The sequence below is a fragment of the Bacillus rossius genome, chromosome 11 (assembly GCF_032445375.1).
Source record: "Bacillus rossius redtenbacheri isolate Brsri chromosome 11, Brsri_v3, whole genome shotgun sequence".
NCBI lineage: Eukaryota > Metazoa > Arthropoda > Insecta > Phasmatodea > Bacillidae > Bacillus > Bacillus rossius.
In genome coordinates, this window is record NC_086338.1 from 14,140,690 (window position 1) to 14,166,379 (window position 25,690).

Here is a 25,690-nt window from a genome sequence, read left to right on the forward strand (position 1 = left end):
AAGTCCCCGCCAAAAATCATATCTTCGCCATGCAAAACGGTTTCAGTTTAAAGTATCATATTTTCACTATAACGTATAAATTCTACTAGTAGCGTGGTATTACTGCACCAAAATTTACTTAAACTGGTAAATAAATTTCCAGCTAAATGATTAATGTAGTAGAACAAAGATACACAAATACCACCGCAACGTATTTTCTAACCTCTAAATTCTCAAAACAAAGTTAACAAACAGTTGCGCGCACAACCATAGATTATACCGTACGTAGTATGCGACGTGAGCAACACAACACCATTCGATACATCGAAAGACGGAGGTTTGAGAGAAGTATTAATTATTTAGACAAAAGTGTTACGCTACGCTAAAAATACTGTTTGATGTCTGTGCCGGGATTGTTTATTGTTATCGTTGAGTTTATTTTCAAGTTACGTTATTTAGACACCGCATTGTATTTGTGCTACAATATGAATGATCCTGGAGATAAAAAGAAACTAAAGCAATTCACGCTTAAGGAAAAAGTGGATATACTCAGAGAACTAGACAAGGGGAAAAAAGCAAGTCGCAGTTGCGAATACATATGGCATTGCGGCTCTCCTGTAGCTATTTTTTTTATATATTTTTTTCTCTTTGTAAAGATATGTATGCATGTTTCAGTACTAAGTACAAAAACTTGAGGTACCTGTAAGTACTTAGCACTGAGATTCTACTGTAATGTCTTTATATGATTTGCTTGTTATTACTAATAATGTAATAACATATGCAAATCATATAAAGACATTAATTAGAAAAAAGATTTCCATTAAGATTAATTTACGGGGTGATGAAAAAAACTCACGTTAATGAAAATACGGTAAAATCATAATTTGAACAAACATGGCAGATAAAGTAAACAAAATTTAACCGTGATTACAGTAGGCCTAGGTATCAAAACAAAATCATGCAATATTTGAAAAATTACCTGATTCATTTGCTTTCAAACAGTAGTGTAGGTACTATATTCGTAAAACATACATTCCAGAACTGTTAGTACACTATTTAGTATTTACCGTATACACATAAACAAAGAACGTACCTACTTTTATTCGCGCACAGCCAAAAAAAAACATTGTCGTCTGCTTTATTTAAATTTTACATACTCTGACTGGCATATAAAAATCCTCATAATATACAGCCAATTAGACAAAAATGTCAACAAGTCACTGGATGTAATGACCACTTGGCAGCAACCATTTGTTATGTTATGTTTTGTTTTGACCATGTCCCTTGCCTGGTTTACAGCTTCTTGAGCTAGCCATGTGTGACAGTAGTGCAAGATGGCGGCCGTTCCGCAGTATTCACGTATTTTTTCATCAGTGCCATGCACAAATAAATATATTATCATAGACTGCGACATTATGACTGTAAAGGAAATAGTCTGTGCGCTGAAAGATCTGGATTGATTCTTGAAATTTACGAGTGACATGGGGCTGTGTTGTGTGGTCTAGGGCGGATGTTGATTATATTAAATAGTAATATTTATATATACATCAAAAGGTACCAAAATGATTTATGTAATAGAATTTATTACTGAAGAGCAAATTTTGGGGCACTTTTTTTCTTTGTTAATTAAAAAATTTCGCTTAACTTTCGTTAAGAATATATTTATCTCATAGAAAAATTCATTTTCGTTTCACTTTCGCGAAACTTGATAAATTTTCTTTCACTTTCATTTCGTGTGGATAAAGTCACTTTCGCACATCCCTACTTATTTGTGTTCCTTCGGTAATGAGAGATGTTTTATATTCCTTCCAAAGTACCTGTTTGTTCAGAAGACATCCATTATTTTAATAAATCAATGTTTCAATCAATATTTTTATATGAAGTCTGGTTATTATTATGTTTCAGGGTTGGTACGTCTCCTTGATATCCTTAAAAAGACCTTAATATCTTTTTAATTGAATGAGTAAATAGAGTTTAAAATAAAATTAAATATTATGGCCATAAATTTCAGATAGACAAGGCTTGGGTTAGATTAGTGTTCCAGAGATAATTATGGACAACAGGCCCTGATCTGTAAGAAATGAACTAACAAAGTTATTTTTTGTTCATTAACAATTTGACAATTATTTTCTGGAGGTATTTTGTGATATTACAAATGGTTTTATACCCCCTTGATATTGGTAAATGCCATTAAGGGGTCTTGAAAAACTCCTTAATATTTGATTGCTCAAGAGGGTACGAACCATGTGCTTTTATATGTAAGGCTTGTAAATTAACCTAATGGACTGTCCCCGGCATCATTACCCTTGATTGGCAAAGATAATTAAGTCTACTGTATTAATCCTACATAAAGTTACGGTTGTCACTAACTGTAATGCCAAAGAAACATGTATACCTTGGAGAAAAATCTACTCCTTAGAGATGTGGGTAAAATAGAAAATGGAAGTGTGACAATAGAGGAACATTTAAAATTAAGCTACATGAGTGCAATAATATACACTTACTTGGAAAACTAAAGTGTTAGTTATATTCATCAGTTTTCAGAGATGATGCATCTTACAACTAACTATGCTTATAATTACTAGAAATGCTTATATCTCATAAAGTTTAGTCCTGAGCTTAAAATGTGAAATTTTTTTCCCTTTTTGGAAATAAAAGTTTACGTCACTGAGAATCTTTTGATGCTATTGTTACGATTTACCGCAGGTTTGTAAAGGATAGCCCAATCAAAGATTTTATTACACACACAGTTTTATTGATAACCACTACTTATGTCACTTAATATTAATCTTCTAAAATGGCAAATAATCAATTGCACTTAAAAATTAATGTTGCTTCCTCAGTCACTCGTTTTTACAATCCACACACCTTGCTGGGCCGCACCTCTGGCGCAACTCTCGCTGCAGCATCCTTTTGCCACAACAGATCATCTTCAGTGCCATCCATGGCATTTGAAATGCAGCACTTCTTAAAACCATGGACGATGAACTCTGGAGTTATCCTTTTCCACGCAGTGGAAATCCATCTTGCTAGCTGCAGAATTGATGGTTTCTTCATTTTCCCAGTCGGTGTGAGAGCATGAGTCATTCCAGCGGGAATAACAACCAAGTCTGTGTTAAAATTACATACCGCAGCTTTAACCTCAGGTGTCAGATGTCTCCGAAACGCATCAAGAACCAACATGCCCCTTTTCTTCAGCAGTGCACCGGGGCGCCGATTCCACACAAGTCGAAACCATTCTTGTATCAAATCACTCGTCATCCAGCCTTTTTCTTGACAACGAATGAATACGTCCGGCGGAAATGCTTCCTTGAGAAGTGTTTTTCTTTTTAATATGACGAATGGTGGCAGTTTCTGCCAAAACAGATAACATCACCGTGACTCGCAGCTTTTCATTACCAGTCGTGCACACGGTAACAGTCTTGACGCCTTTTGTATCAATGGTAGTGTTGCGGGGCATGTCAAAATAAACTGCTGTTTCGTTTGCGTTCCTGATTTGGCAGTTCAAATAATCGTGTTGTTTACGCAAACCAATCACAAAACACTGAAATCTAGTCAATTTCTCTTGGAAATCTTTTGGCAGCTTTTTTGCTAATGATGTTCTGCGCGCAAACAAAAACTGCAACGGCGCATCATTCTCACGCACCAGCCAGTACTACCCTTGAAGCGAGTCCGCGGAATATTAAACTCCCAGGCAATTTCTAGGGCTTTTAAATTTATGACTTTTCGCGAAATAGGCATCCCGTCTCTTCTCTTCAATAAAATTCACAAAGCGGGTTTCAATATCCAAGAACCGTCCTTTTTATGGCCCTCTGAATGCTTTTTTGGTACTACTTGCGTTTTTTAGACAACGCAAATCTTACCTCCAGTTACGCACGTTACTTTCACTGACGTTGTATTTACGAGCAGCTTGGCAGTTGTTCGTTTGTATGGCATAATTTTCCACAATAATCTTACAGCCTGCATCGTAACTTCTTCTCAGCCCTTTAGGCATATTTAATCGTGTACTCCCACGCTTCTCTACAGTATCCATGTTATAAAAAATCTCTCACTTTCTTACGATGCAAAACAAAACTTACGTCACAGTAACATAGCACAAGCGACCAAACAAACGACAATCGCTTCTACCTAATACTGACCCAAGCTGAGACTAGCAGCGCTTACTTCACGTTTTAGTCGCATAGCTGGCGCCTGCCGTGACCTTGACACAGTTGTCTTGCCACGCCGTTTCAAAACATTCCTCCGGCGGTAAGACGTACATTTGCGATTATGCTGCGAGACTCACTTTCAGTTCCAGCAATTTTGGTAAAAATCATCACATTATATTTGGGTAAATACGGTAGTTGCTTGCAGGAGGAATTAAACTGGGTAGGCGGCAGGTACAGTGTAATGTGCAAGACTCGTCGCTTGGGTCCTGCCTCGGGGCAGCCAATGCGCAATTACTTTGCGTGCACAATTCTGATAAATGATCGCCAAAAAGTATCTTGTGATGCTGGCACGAAGAAAAGTTTGCAGATATAATTTAAAGTTGCACTTGCACGCAAGTCGAAAAGAGAAACACAATTTTTAGGTTTTTTCCTTGAAAGCATTAACACTCTTGCGAAATGCAAAATTAGGGGCAGAGTACAGAATACTAGACAGCTGGAGGTCTTAAGCCTGGAAGCCAGGGGCCAGGTAGTGGCCGTGATCTCTTAGTCTTGTTGCGTCTGTCCGATGGCGTCTGAGGTTGACCCACAAATGCATTGAGAGGCCTGCTCCCGGACGTTTTGTTCCCACCAAGTGACACGATGAAGTTCTTGTGCACCGTGGCGAATGATTGCCACCAGGTTGTCGCGCATGCGATGCTCGCGCCATTCGTGCATCCCAATAAAACACACCAAAAATTTGGTATTAGTCGCAGCACTGGTTGCACACCCATGCACTCAGTCATGCTAATTATGGTAAGCAAAGCTAATAAAGTGGCACACATACCAAAATATATAGGACAATAAAAACTTATCAAATTTTACCATAAATGAATTTGCTAAAAATAAATTTAAATTTAAAAATTACAAAAGCACACTTAAAAACAATTAACCAAAGAATACAAAAAAATATTAAAGGCAACGTGACGAAGGCCTACCCCCAAATTAAAATTACCAGGTAATCAATCATAATGAACATAGAGTCGTGTAGAGGTGCGCCCAATGCCTCAGCCCTTTCAAAAATATTATTTTATTTTTTAAATATGCCTATGTCTTTACGGTTTATGATTAATATAAAAAAATATATATATATATTTTTGTATTTTATGTACATAATATATATTTGTATGCCCAAAAGTTGTTTTGGTAGATTTGCCTTTTTGTAGTTACGCTCTTGAATTTTTGTATTGTATTCTTCTTTTGTGGTTACTTAATTTTGTGCTGCTAAAATTATTAGTAAACTGCACAGATGGCGTATATAATTTTTTGTCAAATTTTTAAAATTATTTTTATACATACAGATGTATCAGAAATAATTTTCATTTGCACAACATTAAAAGGAATTGAATATTTGTAAAAATTTAAAGTATATTAAATTGAAGTGTTTCTTATTTTCGTAATTTTTGAACGGGTGCCTTAGACACCTTAGAGGCTCCTAGTATACGAGACTAAAGTATGCTGTAACTGTTTGAAGAATGTAGTTTGTTAGTACCATATATGTGTTCTGTGTCAGCAGTATCTGTCTGTGTTTGGGCCGAGCGGCGGTGATGAGGCCCGGCTGTGGTGTGCAGGACAAGGGCTCGTTCTACCTGGTGTTCGAGTACATGGACCACGACCTGATGGGGCTGCTGGAGTCGGGCATGGTGGACTTCAACGAGGCCCACAACGCCTCCATCATGAAGCAGCTGCTGGACGGCCTCAACTACTGCCACAAGAAGAACTTCCTGCACCGCGACATCAAGTGCAGCAACATCCTCATGAACAACAGGTGCGTGTGCCGTCTCGCTTTTCTTCATTTAGTGGGTAGTAGTATTTTACTATTTTGTATTTTGGACCAGAACATATTTAAATGTGCTAGTAATGATATATAAAACAACACTTATTATGGAAACTAATAGACATCTGCGAATTGTGATTTTTCTGTTCGAATAGTATTTCAAAAATATTCACGAGTTTCAAATTAGGGAATATTTATTAAAATAACATAGATCATTAAATTTTTTTAACATACCACCTTGTCACATAATTAACAGTTTAAATCAAGTAACTAAAATTAAAGTGAGACTATATTGAAGTGCACAACCAGATTCTCTAAAATTAAAAAAAAAAAATTAAAAATTATATGTCTATAGCACTAACATAAATCACTTCGCAAATCATTTCAAATTGTCATGGAGAAAGGTGAGTTCACCGACATGGTGCGGCAACAACAATTCTCTGCGGCTGGTAAATATGTTGCCTGCTGTAGAGAAAACTCTCTCACTTGCCACCTTATTTAGCATGTTTGACTTTCAAGGATAAAAATATTAATAAAAATTTCACAGCATAAGGAAGAGGTACAAAAATAAAAAACAAATTTACCGTTTTTATTGTGTAAGCATTGCACATTTTATTCTAAAATCAAGTTTATAATTTAGGGGTGAGACCGTGGGTTCACTCTTAGCTGAGTTTTGAAATAAACAAACACCGTCGTATCACTGCGCCGCGTCAGCAAGTGATAGGCTGAATTAATCTTGCGCGCCAAGCACTAGTTACAACACACAAACTTCAGTACAGTCGGTGCTAATAAAATAACGGAGAAGTAATATAACAGGAAGCACCATAGCACTTTGTTCAGCTTAGGTGGTTCATTTGCGAAGATAAAACTATGCACTTTACGCCTAATAGCCGTCTTTACAAAATTATCACAAGTTTTGATAACAGGATACTCAAGTTTACTTTTCTTCCCGGGAGTTGTTAATGTCCCAGTGTCCTGTAATTCTTTCCTTGCACGAAGCACACTGCTCTTCGAAACACTCGTAAATTCCGCAGTTAAACTCGCGATATCGTTCACACAACAATCTGGATATTTGTCTGAAAATGTTTTAAAAACATTGAACACAATAGTTTTCTGTGCACTTTTCAAAGGCTTTCCTGTTCTGTGCTTTACAAAACTCAGTCCGGCGTCAGCCATAACAAACCGTGCGCGTGCGATCCGAAATACAGTTGTTGCGCCGGGCATCAACTCTACACACGGCGTCTGCTAACATAATTGTAAGTAAATACTTGCTGACACATTAAACTGTATTGGATATTAATGGTGAAACGCTATAATGCTATATAACAACAATTGTTATAAAAAAGGCAGTGTAATAATACTTACAAATGGTACGTAACCAAGGAACTATTTCTTGCGCACGAATAATGTGCGCAGCGGCCGGCAGCCAATGAAAATGTTTGTTTACAAGAGGCTTTGTTTATTCCAAAACTCAGGTAAATGTGAACGGAGAATACTATTATGCAAAAAAAAAATGTAAAGTAATCCATAAAAACAAAACCTATTCATGGAAAATAAGTTTATTTAAAAAGTAGACTGTGAAAGCAAGCTAAATAATTTAAATTAATGAGTGATGCAATAAAACCATTTTATTCAATGTAAAAAAAAAAGAAACCCGTAACAAGAACGTGATTTGTAACTATACGCATAACGATCGTGCTGGTTAACTCGGTTCCTGACAGCGCACGCGTGCATGCAGTCTGCGAGCTATCGATATCAATCTTAGACTACGTGCGCGCTCTCTATACGGAAATACAGGAATCAACACAACCAAACTGGCGCTGCTTACGTTTCTATAAGCGGTATAAAGCGACTCCCAAGACGTTAAAGATGAAGTTTTTTACTTTTAAAAACGTCTTTAAAACACGATTTACACATCAGATTACTTTGTAATAAGATTAATTAAGTTGGTAAGCAGTTTTATCAGAACGAACGGCGTAAACTGCGTAAAGCAATAGGCGCGTTGTAAACAACGGGAATTCATTGCATTACATTAAATGAAGTTAAAACGGGACAGAAATAAAATGGTTAAATAACGTGAAAACGTAAATAACGGTAACGTAAATAAGGGGTTTCCATGCATAATTTTTTGTAAGTGGAAGATGTAATCGCCCGTTTGCATTTCTTTTAAAAATGGGGGAGGGGGATGTCTTATATTAGTGTACCCGGGCGAGATTTTCCAAGTCGAATTATTGTAAAATGAATTTGATTTGAAATTACGAATCGAATATCAAAAAATTCTAACTGGAATTCAGAAATTTCGAATGTTCGCAGAACCCTAGAAACTAAGATGTGTACGGTGTTGTATGTTATAATGTAAACAATGTGGAAACTGCATCCACTATAACACTTTTTAAAAAAAATACAATTTGGTTGGTAAATGCTCTTCACTGTTGGATGTAAAACAGGGTGTCTACTGACCAGAAAATTCAGGAATTGTACATGAGCTTTACAAGCCGAGGAAAAAAAAACTGGAGTTGTACAGGATTTAGACCCAGTGTTCGGGAATTTTTTTCTTTGCTATTGTTTTCCAATTTGTTTTCACGTTTAAATCTTCCTCGGTAATACTGAAGCTTTCACATGGGCCAGTAAGAATTTTGTCAGTTGCTTTATCAGACATCTGTCAATGCACTGATAGTATTTAGCATCTAAAGCACATCAGTCTTACAGTCTGTACTTAGAGCCAGCAACACGAAGGGGAAAGATTAAGAGGAGTTTTTTGGTGATACATTATTTTCTCTCCCTCTCTCCGTTTTTCGTCTTATCTGTCGTCTCAAGTAATTCACTCTTTTATTTACCTAATCAGTGCTTGGTAGTTGATCACGTTTTTCTGAAGCATGCATTGCTTTATGTTGCGTGTATTTTGAAGCATGTTTTAAACTTTTGTTCCATCATTGCCTACTGATTTATTTTACACCGGCCCCTTGAAGTAACTATTTAATTTTTGTGGTTTTAAATTATTGACACTAATAAATTGTGTTTTATCGCATAATTGTCGCACATTTGGTACAAAAATCAAGTTTGAAAAGTAGGAGTGTGATTTTTATCAGAAAAAAAATTTTTTTTTGTTAGGTAAAGTTATTCATAAAAACAAAACCCATTCATAGAAAGTTCGACATGTTCAGAGCAATAGTAAGAAAACAAGAATTATTATTTTTTTTAATGTACAATTATCAGTAGTTTAAAATTGATTAAATTAGAGTGGTTCAATCAAAGTAAATCAATTTTTCACTTCAGTAAAATCTTAATCCTAAAATAATGAAATTCATTGAACTTCCTTCATTAAAAGATTTAATTTTTCTGTTTTAAATGAAATTTGGTTTCAGTGCTGCTTGATTATATTATTTAACTTCAAGTTTGGGTGCTATGTGGTATATTAGCTTGCATTGTGTTGAATGGTTAGAGACAAGATTTTAGGGTTATATTTTTATTCCAACTTCATTTTTAAAACAATATATTTGGTGTTATTGTTTTTATTTTTATAAAAGCTGTTTTGAAATATTTACTCCACCAAAGTAGTGGTAAAATTTACTTGTTTTATTTTTACGATAAAATAATATGTAATTAATTGGTCTAAAACAGATACATTTAGAACAATAAAAAAAATTACCAAGTATTTGTGGATGAAAGTGATTCAATAAGAGATGCAAAATTAAATTAATAAAATTAATTTTTCTGATTCTTGCATTTTTGTACAACTTTGTTTGTCTGGACATGACATTCCTTAAACTTTAAACATTATTTTTTTTTCAGTTCAATTAAGCCTCGGGTGAATGCTACTTGATCCCGTGATATAACTTGTATTATGGTGTTATTTAGTGTTTCGACATGCTTTTCGGTGTTACTTCGGTTTTATCGCAATTCACAGTGTAATCTTGATGGTGTATTCACATGATTTTTGTGTTTAACTTTGTTTTGTTTTATCACAACTAACCATATAATATTTTTGGTGCTAGTTTCTCCCAAGATACTAATTTTAATTTTTTTAATTATAGCGTGTCGGTATAATCGGTGTTGGCCCTGCCCGTGGTCCGCCGTGAAGTGCACTTGGTGCTGGCCGCAGGGGCGAGGTGAAGCTGGCGGACTTCGGGCTGGCGCGGCTGTACAGCGCGGAGGACCGCCAGCGACCCTACACCAACAAGGTCATCACGCTGTGGTACCGGCCCCCGGAGCTGCTGCTGGGCGAGGAGCGCTACGGCCCGGCCATCGACGTGTGGAGCTGCGGCTGCATCCTGGGCGAGCTCTTCTGGAAGAAGCCCCTCTTCCGCGTGAGTGCATGGCACAGCCGTGACTCTTGTTTGTTTTCAGTGGTTACGGTGCATCAGGTTATCTTTTGAAAGTCCTTTAATTTCACTAAGAATCCTTAAAAGATCCTTTGCTAAGAATGAAGCATTAAAGTAATGGATAAATGTGGCTATGCTTATCTTATTTTTTCACAATTTGGCAGCAAACAAAGCTGTGAGCATGCGCTGTACAATATAACATTCCTGCTGCTTCGACTAAAACTCCCACAGCGATTTTTTTTTTCCCGCTTAGTGTTCTTTCGACCGATTTTCTTACAGCTCATAATACCAGTCTCCCAAGAATGCACTAAGTAAATCTACCAAAATTAAACGTGTAAACAATTCTCCTATGAGAAATCACCGAGTCGAAACTGGCAGCATTGTGTATCAAGGCCCAAAGCTGTGTTTATTAAATACGTAAGGAACACAACGCAAGCCAGTCTTTTAGATTTCATACATAAAAAAATTTTTATCGATTTTTTTATTGCAACCTTTATACTAAAAATTATTGTCTTACTGTTTTATTTTCCTACTTTGAACTTAATAAAGTAAATGAAATAGTGATCAAACTTAATGTTTGGGTTAGGGCTACAAATTTCAGATAGGCACTAGGTTTGGGTTAGATGTGTGTGTACAGTGAAACCCTGATTATCCGTTTTCCAATGGACCATGAGTAAAAAAACGGATAATCCAGGAAATCCTACAATGTGGGAACACACTCTAAAGTTACCAAATGAACAATGTATGTACTATTGCAAAAACTTTCAGTGAATCAGTTAGGTATTTCCATAAACTGACACCAGCAGCACACTGTATATACACTATAGGCTTCTGCGAGCAGAAGATTTTCACTTCGAGTCGAGCTCGAGCGAGTTTGCTAAAATACTCGCGAGTATCGAGTCGAGTTCGAGTTTTTTTTTTTTCAGTTTATTGCACATAAATTTACTGTGATGGAGTAATAAAATGTGAGAACTTTTGAGAAAAATATGGAAATAAAAAAAGAAACCATTATCATTGTTAGCCTACTAAATAGATAGACCTACATTAGAGGTCTGCGAGCCTAAGAATTTTACTTTGAGCCAAGCTCGAGCGAGCCTACTTGAAAGTTCTCGAAGCTTGAGCTTTTGTGATACAGTTACACTTTTGGGAAATTATTTTTACCTTAAACTTAGTAGGTATAATGTTTGAATAAAGTATTAAAATGAAGTGGGCTTATTAATTTTGGGTAACTATTTACAGAGTGCTTTTATAATTTGCACTGCTAGGAAAAAAAACATGTTTTCCATTGAATCTAACCTGTTTCCATTGGTTCATTAGTAACTGATATCATCCAACTAACATAACCACAGTTTACAAGTACGTATATGTTTGTGTAAATGTAACATAACTTTGGAATAATTTCATCCTTGTCAATTTTTCTGGAGTCCTTACTGAGCTTCAACTAACTGAGCACCAAAAATCATGTTGTTTGAAAAGTACATTCACATTGTTTCAACATTTCCACTTTTCGGCACAAAAATTCTGAGAGAGATTGTCATAGAGTATTAAATTCTGTTCTTCAATCTATCATGCAGAAAAATAATTTGTTCTGCACGTTCAGGAGTTAAATTAGCTCTACGATTGGAGATGGTGTTTACAGCAGATGAGAAGCATCTCTCGCTGGCAACCTGTGTGGCTGGAATGCTTTAGTAAAATTGTTGGTAAATATGTAGAGTCGCGGTATATGCGGAAAAAAAATGCTAAAATTCCGAAAATACTTTTATTCTATGCTCTTTCACTTCCTCTTTTCAAATCAACCGGCGGAGATAAGAAATTCCAAATACTTTAGGAATATCGAATTTTTTAATTTTCATCACAATACCTGGGTATTCATGCGGCGATCACCATTGTTTCTGGTTTACGAGTATCTATTATGTTTCTTATTGGACAATTTTGTCACGTGACAGTTCCGTGATTGGCCAGTATTCAAATGAACCAATACGTGATTATTTATTTATTTATTAATCCGTCGGAGGTATCGCGACGTAGGTGAACGACTACATCATTTCCTTCTAATGGCAAAGGAAATGTACCCGCCTCCAACTTAGGTGGGTTTTTAACGTTTCTAATTTTAAAGTTTTATTTTTTATTTTGATATTGTCCGGGTTTGTTAGGTCAGGTCAGTTACATTATAAATACTTTAAAACTAAAGAACCATTGAAATTAATTCACATTATTTTTTATGTCCGCTTAGTTTGAAAGTATTAATAATGTAACTGACCTGACCTAATCGACCATTTTATTTATTACGCATTCACGAACACACGGCAAAATAACAAAAATGGCGTCGGTCTAATGGTTGTACAGGTGTTGTATTGCAAAATTAAAAAATTCTATATCTCCTAAAGTATTTGGAATTTCTTATCTCCGCCGGTTGATTTGAAAAGAGGAAGTGAAAGAGCATAGAATAAAAGTATTTTCGGATTTTTAGCATTTTTTTTCGCATATACCGTTACTCTACATATTTACCAAATTGTTTAACCTCGAAATTAGTGTCAAATATCTGTAACTTGTCATTAAGTTTAATCAATTTAAAGTAATAAAAATAGAAGCATTTTACTTAATTCAATTTACACTTGCAAAAAAAACTTACGCACAATAAACCTACATGGAAATTAAAGTCTTTTTCAATGTCCTGTAGTCTGAAATATGTTTACTCATGTCATCAAATGTAGAGCTGTACTGAAGAAGCCGATTTTGCCAATATTTAGTTGAATCGGCATTTCTGCCAACTTCCAATACTCTTGTTAATTTTCGGCCGATATTACTGAAAAACGAAAGAGACTGCCATAACCTAAAAATCCACTAGTACCCTTTTCACTTTTCGTAGTAGTACTGCATTCTTTCAGATCGCATTATTTCTTAGCAACATGTGCCAACCGTACATATCAAGATTTAACATCCTTTTTTTTTAATATGTCCTAAATAAATACATTACCATCACGGTAAATACACATCTCGGTTATTACGGCAACTATAGTGCAAATGTGGTAACTATCATGCTTCTGCAGTAGTTATGGTATCCACAAAGAATCGTTAGTTCTTTTTATGGTAATTATCTTAAGATAACTATTGGAATTGTACTGTAGTTATGGTACATCATCCATATTTCTTCGTAAGTTGTTGTTCATTTGTCTTTTCTTCATATTTATAATTACGTGCGCCATTACTGGCAGGAACTTTCATAAAAATTTTAAACGGGACTTTATATCACACATTTTATGGCGTAAATGATGAGACCCCGGACAATTTAAACGCTTTTTACAGTAAAATGCGGGAAATGTTTCCGCATAAAGCGGGAAATACTTCCGCATAAAGCAGGAAAGTGATACATTAAAACTATGCGGAAAATTATTGAAGTAAAAAAAATTCATCACGGAAATTCGTAAATCCCGGGTACGTAAAAATGATGTGTTCATGTATACGGTCGATCATGTTACATTATAAAGTAAAGGATAATAGTGTTGTAAGACTTTTATTCCCTTATAATGAGAGTCTTTTTTTTTCTATAGGTAGAGTGCAAGAAAAGCTCGCTCGAATTTCGAGTTGTTGAAAAGCCACGAGCTCGAGTTCGAGTATTACTAAAAAACTCGACTCGAAACTCGAATTTCGAGTACTCGCAGGTGTCTAATACACTATCAATATTGGAAAATTATAGCGAAACCCCTTATTTGCACTTTTCATGGGGACAAAGTAAAAAAGTGTAAAAAGCGGGAAAGTGTAAATAAAGGGAAAAGTAAGAAATACGTTAAAGTTAATTAAAATACAGTCGCATCCTGCAGCGTTCATAACAAATGCGGGCTACATTACACATACGCATTGCACTACAGTAAAAAAATTGGAAATTTACCGTCAATAGCGTGCCGTGCGCGGAGAAAGGTCATCGTACTCAATCAGCTGTTATGGCGCGGCGTAGCCGCCGGCTGGCTCTCTCTGTTGTCTGAGCTGCGCATGCGCAGTATAACTCACTCAACGCTCCGCCCAGACTTGTGACGTTCCATCAGCAGCCAGCCAAAAGATGCGAGCTTAGCGGAAAAAAATATAAGCTCCACCGCTGTGTACCAGTTTTGTCCAGTTCTAATACCAGTTTATTGGTATACGCACCAGTTTTCTCGCTGCCGTGACGTGTTCAAGTTTACGTTCACCTTGATTTCTTGATACCAATAATTAATTATTTACGATCCCCAGATATAAATGGTTAGTTTAAAAAATATGCGTCAACTGTACAATACTTCCGAAATTATAAAATACGTTTAAAACAGTTACCAAGACTCCGCTCATTTTATCTAGTGAGGTTTATGTCTCGTACCAGTATTTCGGCTAAGTTGTGACATATAGTAACAGAACGTTTATACATTCGTGAGTTTACGTTTTTCCCGAGTACATTTTAGATTGCCTCCTGCTATAATTAATCGGACTTTTACACGCCTAGGCTTAAATTATTATATGTTTAGAAATAAAAGCAACTTTTCATGTTATAAAATATGTTTATTTTGCGATTTAAAATGTTCACTGCCGACTATAAAGTTACGTTTTTCACAATGTTTTTAGGCCTACTATCGTTGTTACGTGATGTAAATAGCGGGATGGATTAGATTTTTGATACGTAATTCACGTGAAAGTATTGTATTGGATTAAATGGGAACCAAACGGAACCTGAAGAATATAGTGCAAATAACGGGAAAATGTAAATAACGGTAACGTAAATAAGGGGTTTCACTACTTCCTTAATTTTTTTAAATGAACAAAACGTGCCATCCACTGGGATGTTTGATGCCCGAACTTGCTGGAACCAAGAAAACAAAACTTTCTCAAGCTCACTGTATTTCGACTGTCTTGCCATTTTCCGTTTTTTTGAAGACTGGCCGAACTGACTTGCTTGTTTCCGAATCTCATTTCTTCTAGCGAAGATAGAATTAAGAGTCGATGGAGGAATACCATAGCGCTTTGCCAAATCAACCCGTTTTTCGCCTGGATTTTTTTCAACTGCATTTATAATTTCTAAACGCTCTTTAATGGTTTTAACCTCTTTTGTAGGCCGATACATATCAATGAACCTTTACAAATTTCACACGTGCATTAGAGTTAAATGCGTAAAGCTAATTTACCGTAAACAAAGAAAATCTCGCGCATATACGGCCTGCCACGGAAACGCTAAGATGAACAATTTCGTCTATGTTTCTCGCAGGATTTCACTGTCGCTAAATAGAAACGTGTTTACGTTTTACGTTGGGCTAGTATGTACAGTATATCGACCACGGTTATATTGTTGTATCGATTATCGCACAAAGCAAGAACTATCGTGCGAGCGTTAGCTTTCGTCTGTTGTTTTATCGAAGTTGGTGTACCTGTTAGCAACAGCGTCATGCTCACTTTATTCGTTTTCTTTTAGTAATGGCCGCCATATGTAAATATTGGTATTGCGTGTCGTGTAGACACGCGTAAACTGGAATATTTCTCGGGAATTTGAATGTTAAATCGGTAAAAAGCCTGTAAAATTCAACCCGTTAAACCGGGTTAAAAAATATTCGTAAACGATGGAAACGGGATTTTTTTAACATTGTTCTTGCGGGATTTTTTCGGGACCACGGACATTGAACAATAAAACCGGGAAATTCTACAATGCGGGAACGAATAAATGAAGTTTCACTGTATTAGCATCATATGAAAGATTATGTATGTCTTAAATGAGTCATTTCTGTTGAAAGAATTAGTAGTATATAACTATCAATTATTAGTAGAGACCCCGAAAAATGGTGAAGCGCGAAATTCACGAAATAACGCGAAAATTTGATACTTTAAACGAATTTTGCGACTTTCCTTTGATTTTGACATAGTCGCGAAATTCACGAATTTTCGCGCGAAATTCACACTTTTTCGCACAAAATAATGTCCTTATGTCGTAAGTTCTATTTATTTACGCCATCATAAACATAGGCGTGAAATAAACATAGACTGGAAGACTAGTGCCGTGATATTATCTTCGTTTTGACACGTTACTGAAATCCACGTATTTTTATTACTCTGTTTACAAGCAGTAAATATTGCCATCGCAAATGAAAACAAAATGTAAAAATTGTCAACAATCAATATGTGCGCACTACCAACATAACAAATTGACTCCACAGTTTTCGTGTTTTGAATAATGGTCGTTTCTGCCGCAAAACGCACTGGTGTCGATTTTTCTAACCTAATTTAATCGCATCAAGCTAAGATTGCAGTCATTTTTACATGCTTTATATTAGCTTCACCTGTATGTTTGTCTGTCTGTAACTCTGTCTGTCCGTCTGTAACTCTTTCGACTAAGAGTGAGTGACTCATCACTGTAAAATGTCCCACCCATTTCATTACGTTCGTTAGCCGAGCGGTCTAAGGTGCGCGACTTCTGTGACGTCAGCTTTCGGATTCAGCGATCGTGGGTTCTACTCCCGGCCACGCCGAAAAAAAAAATGTTTTTTTTCCCCGGTAAATTCTAATATTATATCCATACATCTAACTGCAAATGATTCGTAGAGACTTTACCATTTCTTTGTGATGTTGCAACTCCAAATAGTTATCTCAGATGGTAATAGGTAGTGTCGGTAACTCATTTCCCTATGATAATTATACATGAATATAGTTTAAAAAACTAAAAAAACATGCTTTTAAAGAATATCAAACTAAAAAGTTAAAAATAAATATAGTTTAAAAAACTAAAAAACATGCTTTTAAAGAATATCAAACTAAAAAGTAGGGGTGGTCGGGTACCCGAAATTTCGGGTCACGTTTCGGGTACTACAAATACCCGACGTACCGGTCGGGTATCGTTTTTTCCCGAAAAATCGGGCAAAATTTGTGTTTAAGATCAATTGTTCAGAAATTGGTAACAAAATTGTTAAAAACTGCAAAATAAATAGCTTCATGCGTTTACTTAAATATATTTTGAACTTTATATAAGTTTTAAATAACCGTGAATTATTTACTAACCTTAAAACACTATACATCGTAAATTAAAAAAAAGCCTCTAAATAAACTGTAACTTACCTAAAAGGTTACGCTAAGTTAAATACCGTACATTTTGTTAAAACTCTACGGCGTTACAATAGATTGGCTAAAAAACTAAGTTCGCAATCGTAAAATGAGACATAAATTATTGGTAATTGTTTTATTTGAATGGCCATGTTGGTTGTGATTGTAGACACCATGGCACCAAAGACAACACAGTACAAAAGATATGCGCATGCCCGAGCGATTGTGACTTTTTTTTTCGTTGGACGAAGACGGTGACTTTAAGTTGACAGTTCAAATCAAAAGTGCAATATTGCTTTTTGTCCGTATAATGTTTAAGGATGACATAAAATTAAAAACAACAGTTTTTTTGAACCAGTTGGCGCATTTGAAAAAACGTTTTACCGTTTTCACCTATTTTCTAACCCAAGTGTTTACTATTACACACGGTAAAATGACTGGCCGTGTGGCTGAGCCGCTGGCCATGAAGTAAAACCAACAAACAATGATAACTGCTGGAACAATGGAAGTACTGTTTGTATACATTTGAAACGAGATATTCTTCAAGCGTATCATTGCATTGGCCATATTTTCGGAAAAAGTAAACTGGTTGAAATTATTAAGTGTTTGGCCAAAACTGATTAATATTTGATATTGTCTTGGCAGTTCTCAGGAATTTAAGTGCACTTGTTAATGGCTCCATTAATACAAAAACTTAAGTAATAATTAATAAGTTTTCCTACCTCATCATGAGTATAAATAATTGAGGGCCAAGCAAGCAGCTCAACCCACACCAGTGAAGGCATACAAGACCACATACTTTCTAATAGTGACTCTCAACTAATCTTGAAAACACCAATTTGGAAGTTTTTTACCCGTGTGGATAAAGACAATGCTAAATGCACACACTGTGACGGCGTTATTAAAACACTTTACGGCAACACAACAAGCATGCAAAGGCACTTGAAAAAACATCCTAATCTTGAAAAACAGTTCATGGAGTTGCAAACTATGAAGAAAGAAGCAAGTGTGAAAAAAACGATGAAAGACAAAGAAGGTAATCAGCCACACAAGAAGCAGATGACAATGAAACAGTTTACTGGAACACAAAAATGGCCATCCACACATTCGAAAGCTGAGAAACTTACCAACAAAATTGGGAAATGGATAGCTCAGCATTCCCATCCTTTTTCTGTTGTTGAAGAGGAAGGATTCAATGCACTGATTGAAGAGGCACAACCCCAGTATACAGTGCCTTCAAGACAAACGTTTTCACGTAGAGTGATCCCAGCAATGTAAATGTCTATGAAAGAAGACATTCTGTCAAAAATCCTTTCTGAAAAAGACAATTTTATGTCCCTCTCCCTAACTAGTGACATGTGGTCTTCAAGGAGCAGCATATCTTTTTTGTCACTGACATGTCATTATATGACTGGTAAATTTGAAATGAGATGTTACTGCCTGGGCTGCAAACATTTTGTTGGCAGCCATACAGGAGATGCAATATGCCAGTGTGTGCAGTCAATTTTGGAGGACTATCAGCTCTCACAGTTAGAAATACCTGTTTACTGTATCACCGACAATGCTGCGAACATGTGTTCAGCAATGAGGAAGGCTGAGCAGTTGACTGGAATGAGATGTTTTGCACACACACTGCAGTTGACAATATCAGATGCCAAGAAGGCGACTACTGGAGCTCCTCAAGTGTTAGCTAAAGCTAGGCAGATTGTGGGCCACTACAAGTCGAGCGACGTAGCTTCGGAAAATTTAAGAAAGCAACAAACAGAATGTGGAATGAGTTCAACACTGGAAATTATACAGGATGTAGAGACACGCTGGAACAGCGAGTATGCAATGCTTCACAGACTGCTGCAACTCAAGCTGCCTTTATCAATTGAGCTTGTGAAGTCAAACTGTGAAAACTTACTTCCTAATGACTGGGAATTGATTGCTGGTTATGTTGAAGTGTTAAAACCTCTTGATGAAGCAACCAGGGATGTTAGTACTGACCACCTACCAACTGCATCAATGGTTATTCCCATTTTGTATGGTCTTACTTCGTTTTTAGAGGATTATGTGAACGGTTTGTGTGCACAGAAATCCGCTAAAACATTTGCTAAGAATCTTTATGCTGCAATAAAAAGCAGATTTCCCATGTTTGAAAACATGGAACCTTATTGCTATTGCACAGTTATGGACCCAAGATTCAAGGACTGTGTTTTGACACAAGCAAGAAAGGAAATTGTAAAAAAAAATCTCAAAAAAGAATTGGGACCATCAGAGAACACTGTAAAAGGTAAGCTGATAACATCTTATTATAATACTAATAGAATAACTTCACATGTAAATGTAGCACTGAACAATTTTGGTCTACACAGCCCTTTCAAGGATTATGCATGTCCTTTAAAAATGTTTTGGTTCTTTTAGACATATAGAAAGTTTAGTACTTAATATTTATATTCAATTTTTATTTTTTCAGATACACCTAGTACTTCTGATGGACAATCAAGTTTTCAAAGTAGCAGTATTTGGAGTAGGGTGCAGAAAGCTTCATCAGAAACACGTCTGTCTGGTGGTTATGTTTTAAATGCTTCTCCATGTGAACAACTGGACAGTTACTTGGCAGAACCTTTACTGCAGCAAGATGAAAATCCCTGCAAATGGTGGGCTGACAATATAGTGCGCTTTCCTGCTCTGAGAAACTTAGTCTTGAAATATCTGCCAATTCCAGCCAGTCAAGTTGCCAGTGAAAGAGTATTTTCTACAGCAGGAAATGTGTGTACTTCTCGAAGAGAGAGACTGCTGGACGAACATGTTGAGGAACTAGTTATGCTTAGTCAAAATTTAACCAAGGGAATGCAGTAACTGGCATAACCTTGCATTTTGTTGTTAGAAATTAAATTAATAAATAATTGATAGATGTTATTGTAGCTAATTTTTAAATAAATACTAAACAGTCAGTGTAAAAACTCTTTTGTAAAGAAAGCAGGCTACATTATGCGCAAAATTGATTTAATTTGATGCCCGACCCGAAACTGCCCGAACCCGAAGGTATAAGCTGGTTACCCGCCCGAGCCCGCCCGAAACTATATGTCTCTGCCCGACCACCCCTACTAAAAAGTTAAAAATAAATATAGTTTAAAAAACTAAAGAAACATGCTTTTAAAGATTATCAAACTAAAAAGTAAAAAATAATTTTAAAATTAAATTTATGACAATAGTATATAAGCAATACTAGTATAAATGAGAAAAAAGCATGGGGCGCTTAATATTCAAAAAATATGGCACAAAGCGCCTCAAGCTTTTTTCTCATTTATACTAGTATTGCTTATATACTATTGTCATAAATTTAATTTTAAAATTATTTTTTACTTTTTAGTTTGATAATCTTTAAAAGCATGTTTCTTTAGTTTTTTAAACTATATTTATTGCGTGCACATTTCTATGAGTGTTTACAACTACCGTCCACATTTTGTAAGTTTTGTGATACAATTGAATTTGTGGCTAAGATGCCGAAAACTTCGACAATGTTTGATCGCGAAAGAGAGATAATATCGGATGATTTTATATTTTTGATCAGCGGGACAAAATTATGATGTGCAAGTTCTGCAACGTGCGGGTTGATTGTACACGCAAAGACACATGCAAAAATCATGTAGCAAATTACACACACAAAACAAAACAAAAAAGACAATTATTTTGTCAAGCATTCTACCGTGTCTAAACAAATCTCGATAGGCGACAGCGTGAATAAAGCAAACAAGCTTGAAAGTGCAGAAAACAAGAATTTTTTTTCTGATTTTGTTAATATGATGCTGTAAGTTAACATTCCTTTGGAAAAAGCTGATCATCCAGCTATGAGGGAATGGTGTAACACGCATGTTGAAGGTTAGCCTTATCTTATATATAAAATTCTCGTGTCACAGTTTTCGTTGCCATACTCCTCCGAAACGGCTTGACCGATTTTGATGAAATTTTTTGTGCTTATCTGGTATCTATGAGAATCGGCCAACATCTATTTTTCATCCCCCTAAATGTTAGGGGTAGTCCACCCCTAAATTTTTTTTTTATTTCCAGTTTTTGGTAGGAAATCACCATGGCAACGGCTGTTGCTTTGTTGATGCTTCATTCGTCTCTATGGCAACGGCTATTTCATTGTTAGTGCAGTCCTCATCACCGTTGAAATTTTGCAAGTGGTAGTGGGAGGGGGAGGTGTGGTGGTAGTGGGGGGTGGAGGTGGAGGTGTGGTGGTAGTGGGAAGGGGAGGTGTGGCGGGAGTGGGAGGGGGAGTTGTGGCGGTAGTGGGCAGGGGTAGGGGGAGGGTGGGAGAGGGACCGCCGACACCGAGCAGATTTTTTCGCGAAATATGCCTGCCCCTAATGTTCCTTATGTTACGCAGGATGACATTTTCCGAAAATTAGATCTAATGGGTGGTTAAAACCAGGCAACAGTGGGTACTTTGTCTGCATGAGAACAGTATTTTGCATTGTTCATGCCTTCTGCGTCTCCATGGCAACGGGCATCGCGCGGCAGTGGCGTACCCACAACGGGGGGCATGTATTATGAGCGGCGCAAGAGTGATCTGCCTGTAGACTGCCGTAGCGAAGTACGGGTACATCAGTTGTACGTTGCGTGCACGAGTCGGGTAACCATCGGTGCTATTCATTTTCTCTCCGGTACATTATACAGCATTGTAATAAATTTTCACTGAATTTTTTTTTTATTTACCATTACTATAAATGGGAGATGTGGCTTAATTTTTTTCCATTAGTACCTATAGCTAGAGCCAAGATTTTATGGTGTTATGAAAAAGGACTTTTCGTCATTAAGAATTGTGGATTTCGTCTTTATCGTCATAAAAAATTAAAACACATGTAATAACATGTACACACCTAGCAGAGCTGCCTTGATCAAATGCTTCAATAATTCGTGCTTAGAGACTTAAAATATGCACATTAAACAATACTATGTTGAGAGTACATAAAAAATTAACAACTAAAATATTTAGTATTCTTATGCAGGTAAGTACTGTTCCTGAGTTCAGGAGAGAGTCTAAATTAATTAAAATAGAAACTACAGTTAAACTTTTGTTCTATAAATGCAATATAATTAAGCTCAGGAAAAAGCCACCATTGTCAGCAGTTCAGCATTCTCTGGTTTTAGAGATCTTCTTCTGTCACTTACAACTACAGAATACTTAGAAAAAGATCTTTCTGAGTCCACATTCGTTGCAGGTATCCATATTAACTTTAAAGCAGCAGCTGCAAATTCAGGATAATCCGCTTTCATTTTGTTTACTTTATGGGCCCAACATTGTATGTGGTACATGTGGTCACCAAATACACCTTCAAGGGTACCAGCAGATTTTGTCATGTACCTGGCACTATCTGTAACATACGCAATTATGTTTTCTTCCTTGACTTCATATTTGAAGCATACATCAATCACTGCCCAAGAACAACAAACAGCATTTGCTGCATCAAGGACACAAGAAGCCCCTAAGATAACATCTTGTTCAGCACCTGGTTTCAGAATTTTAAACAAGATGTTGAAAACACAATTATTACTCTTGTCAGTGGTTTCATCTGCGAGTATGACCACATCTTGCCCCAAGAGCTGCTGCTTGATTTCCACTTCTTTTTTCTCTCTAAGTAGGGGAATGTACTTTTTCCTCATCCAATCCGCTGTTGGAAGATCACCAGCACCACTTACATGCTTCTGCATCCATGCAGTCAGCTTGCTGTTGTCAAGTTTCTCAAGAGGAATACCTGCAGCTACAAAGGCTTCAACAGTTTCGAGAACAAAATCTTCCTTTTGTTTTTTTTGCGCATATTTGCGCCACTCCTGCTTCTGGGATAGAAAGCTGTCGTTTCAAAGTGCATGGGGATCGTTTAGCTTTTACATGTTTGTCGCTAATTATGTGCTTGTTTACCGTGTCCTTACGTTCATGCTCCAAACTGCAATTACAATATTTACAGAAAAGTATTTTTCCGTCACTGACATATAATCCCTCATTCTTAAACTCGTCAGCACGTGATGCCTCAGTAGCTTTATTTTTCGGCATGATTAAGAAATTTAGCTTTCATTTATGCACATCATTTGTAAACAAAGCCCGGAGGTACCAAAAACTAGTATTTACTGAAGTTTTAGCGAAAAAATAAACCGCGGGAAGCCTACTTTTTACAGGCGAGAGAGCCATATACTCAACCCGAAGTAAAAGGTTAGGTTATGTCAGGTCAGTGAAATAAATGTTTTTATTTATTTTCCGGGAGGGTTGGGTATGTAAGCGTTATTTAAAATATTTAATGACCGTAAAATAAATAAATCCTTGCAATATGGTGCTTTTTCATTAGCGATCGGAAAACTTCGATTATGTTACGATTTTGGCACTCTCGCCTGTGAAGTGTGAAATGAAAATGAAGGCTTCACGGTAAACTGCTTATTCAACAAGCACACAAAATTGCGTTACAGTGAAATTTCATTAAATATTAAGTGATCATTAAATATCAATGTTCGCTTTTATTTTATTTTCATACGTATTTATTTAATGAATGCAGTTTTTTTTCACGTGTATTTTTCAAAGGATACAGCAAACAAGGCGCTGAGATTTTTCACGTTGTTGTGTTTGTTAACTTGATAATTTTAAGTTTACGATCGTCAGTTGTTAATATTGCGTGATCTCTAGTGGCTAGATGCGTTTAAAAACCCTAACCTAACTCCGATAACGATCTTTTTTTGTTCGTGAAATCGTCAATTTTTGTGATATCTTGTAATTTTTTAAGATGAATAATTAACGCATTAAATAACCACCACACTGCAGTTGGATGACGACCATTTCTTCTACAAACAGTTACGGAATTTTTGTCAATCAACCAATAGTCGGTAGTTAACGATTTAAATCAATATTGAGGTGTTTATTTGTGGTTAGAAAACATTTCGCATTTTTCGCGGTTTGGGATGAATTTCGCGTGAAAATTCGCGATTTCGCATAAAACCATATAATCTTGGCTCTACCTATAGCCGTGCGAAGCCGGGTCGGGCTGCTAGTTGAATATGAATTTCTTCAATAATCCTAATTCATTCATCAAGTGTTCTCAATTATTTACTATGCCGAGACATTTTAATTGCTCTAAAACGTTAACGTCACTTTTGCACTTTTTATTAAGTCAACATTCACGCACATGTAAAGTAAACACCGATCAGAAACAGGATGTAACATGTGCCATAGATTAGGATAGCCTACAGAAATGTGTTCATGATGCTGCACAGGAATCAATAAATTTTCAACACCACAGCAGACGCCATATTGGTTTCTTTGTACCTTATAAACGAGACGTCTCAATGCTCAGTCATAATAATGGACATGTTTATTCTTGAAATGATTTTATATATGTACAGTATAAAATGTTTTGTTTTTTACGTTACCATTTTAGCCGACATGAAAAAGTTTCGTACATAAATACAAGTCGGAAGTGTGGCAACGTTTCGTGACGAGTCGATTTCACAGAAATATGGCACCAATGTTAGCCATCTACTGTTTTTTGACAGTTCACTCGTTGCTATTATAAAATGGCTGCAGATATACTGTGATTTTTACTACTTCTGTATACTATCGTTACTGTTTTTATGACGGTTTCTTTCTAAGTAATGGTTATTTCTGCAAAATCTTTAAGGTTAAAGGATCATCTATTATAATTTTTAGTGACGGGACCACATATTTTGTACGATCAATGCGGACAAAACAATAATTCGAACATCGGTACAAACTGACTTTTTTAACCTTAATTGTATGGCAATTTTGCCGGGACCGTAGAAAGTGTACGATAAACACGGACAATCAATACATGCGAGTTCGGTAGATAGAGGTTTGACTGTACTTTCATTACTAAGTATGAAAGTTGAGGTTTTATTGATGTAATTTATAACGAGATTCTACTGTATACTTAAAAATGTCTTATCGCCAATCACTTGCACTTAAAAATGTTCATTCCCAAGTCACTCAATGTCTGTCAAGTTCCACAGTTCGCACTCCTCACTGAAGCTAGGCTCAACAGTGGTTTGCTCCTTACCTTGGGCCTGTCCACAAACACAGTTTCGTGCCACTCTTTCACACTCTCGATCTTGTCGCTCCACCCTCTTCGCCGATGTCGCACTTCCCTTCACTCGCAGGACTCGCGGAATTGTCACGGGCCTCTCACAGAGGATGGAGTCGCTGCTTAAGTACCTGGGGCACCCTTCTCAAACAGACGAGTCGCGTCATCCTGGGCTGACCCGATGCCCGAAACATCGAGAAAGGCATTGTTTATTCGCACCACTCCAAGCAGCGGCCTGCGGAATTCCCAAAGCTGCTAATCGATAGATAACAGCGTCAAGGAAGGACAATGCGGCAGGGAGCAGAAGGC

At 36.5% G+C, this 25,690-nt stretch overlaps 1 protein-coding gene across 3 annotated transcripts in view; it reads left to right on the top strand.

Annotated features, from left to right (window-relative positions):
• The window catches only part of LOC134536665 (cyclin-dependent kinase 12), a 127,135-nt gene that overhangs the window by 29,818 nt on the left and 71,627 nt on the right, over positions 1-25,690 (top strand). For all 3 annotated transcript variants that reach the window (XR_010075835.1, XM_063376493.1, XM_063376495.1), the window contains exons 6-7: positions 5,735-5,931; positions 10,043-10,247. Coding sequence is in view for 2 of the 3 variants with exons in the window: in XM_063376493.1 (XP_063232563.1) it covers positions 5,735-5,931; positions 10,043-10,247 (402 nt within the window). In the remaining variant the exon portion in view is untranslated. The remainder of the gene's footprint in view (positions 1-5,734; positions 5,932-10,042; positions 10,248-25,690) is intronic.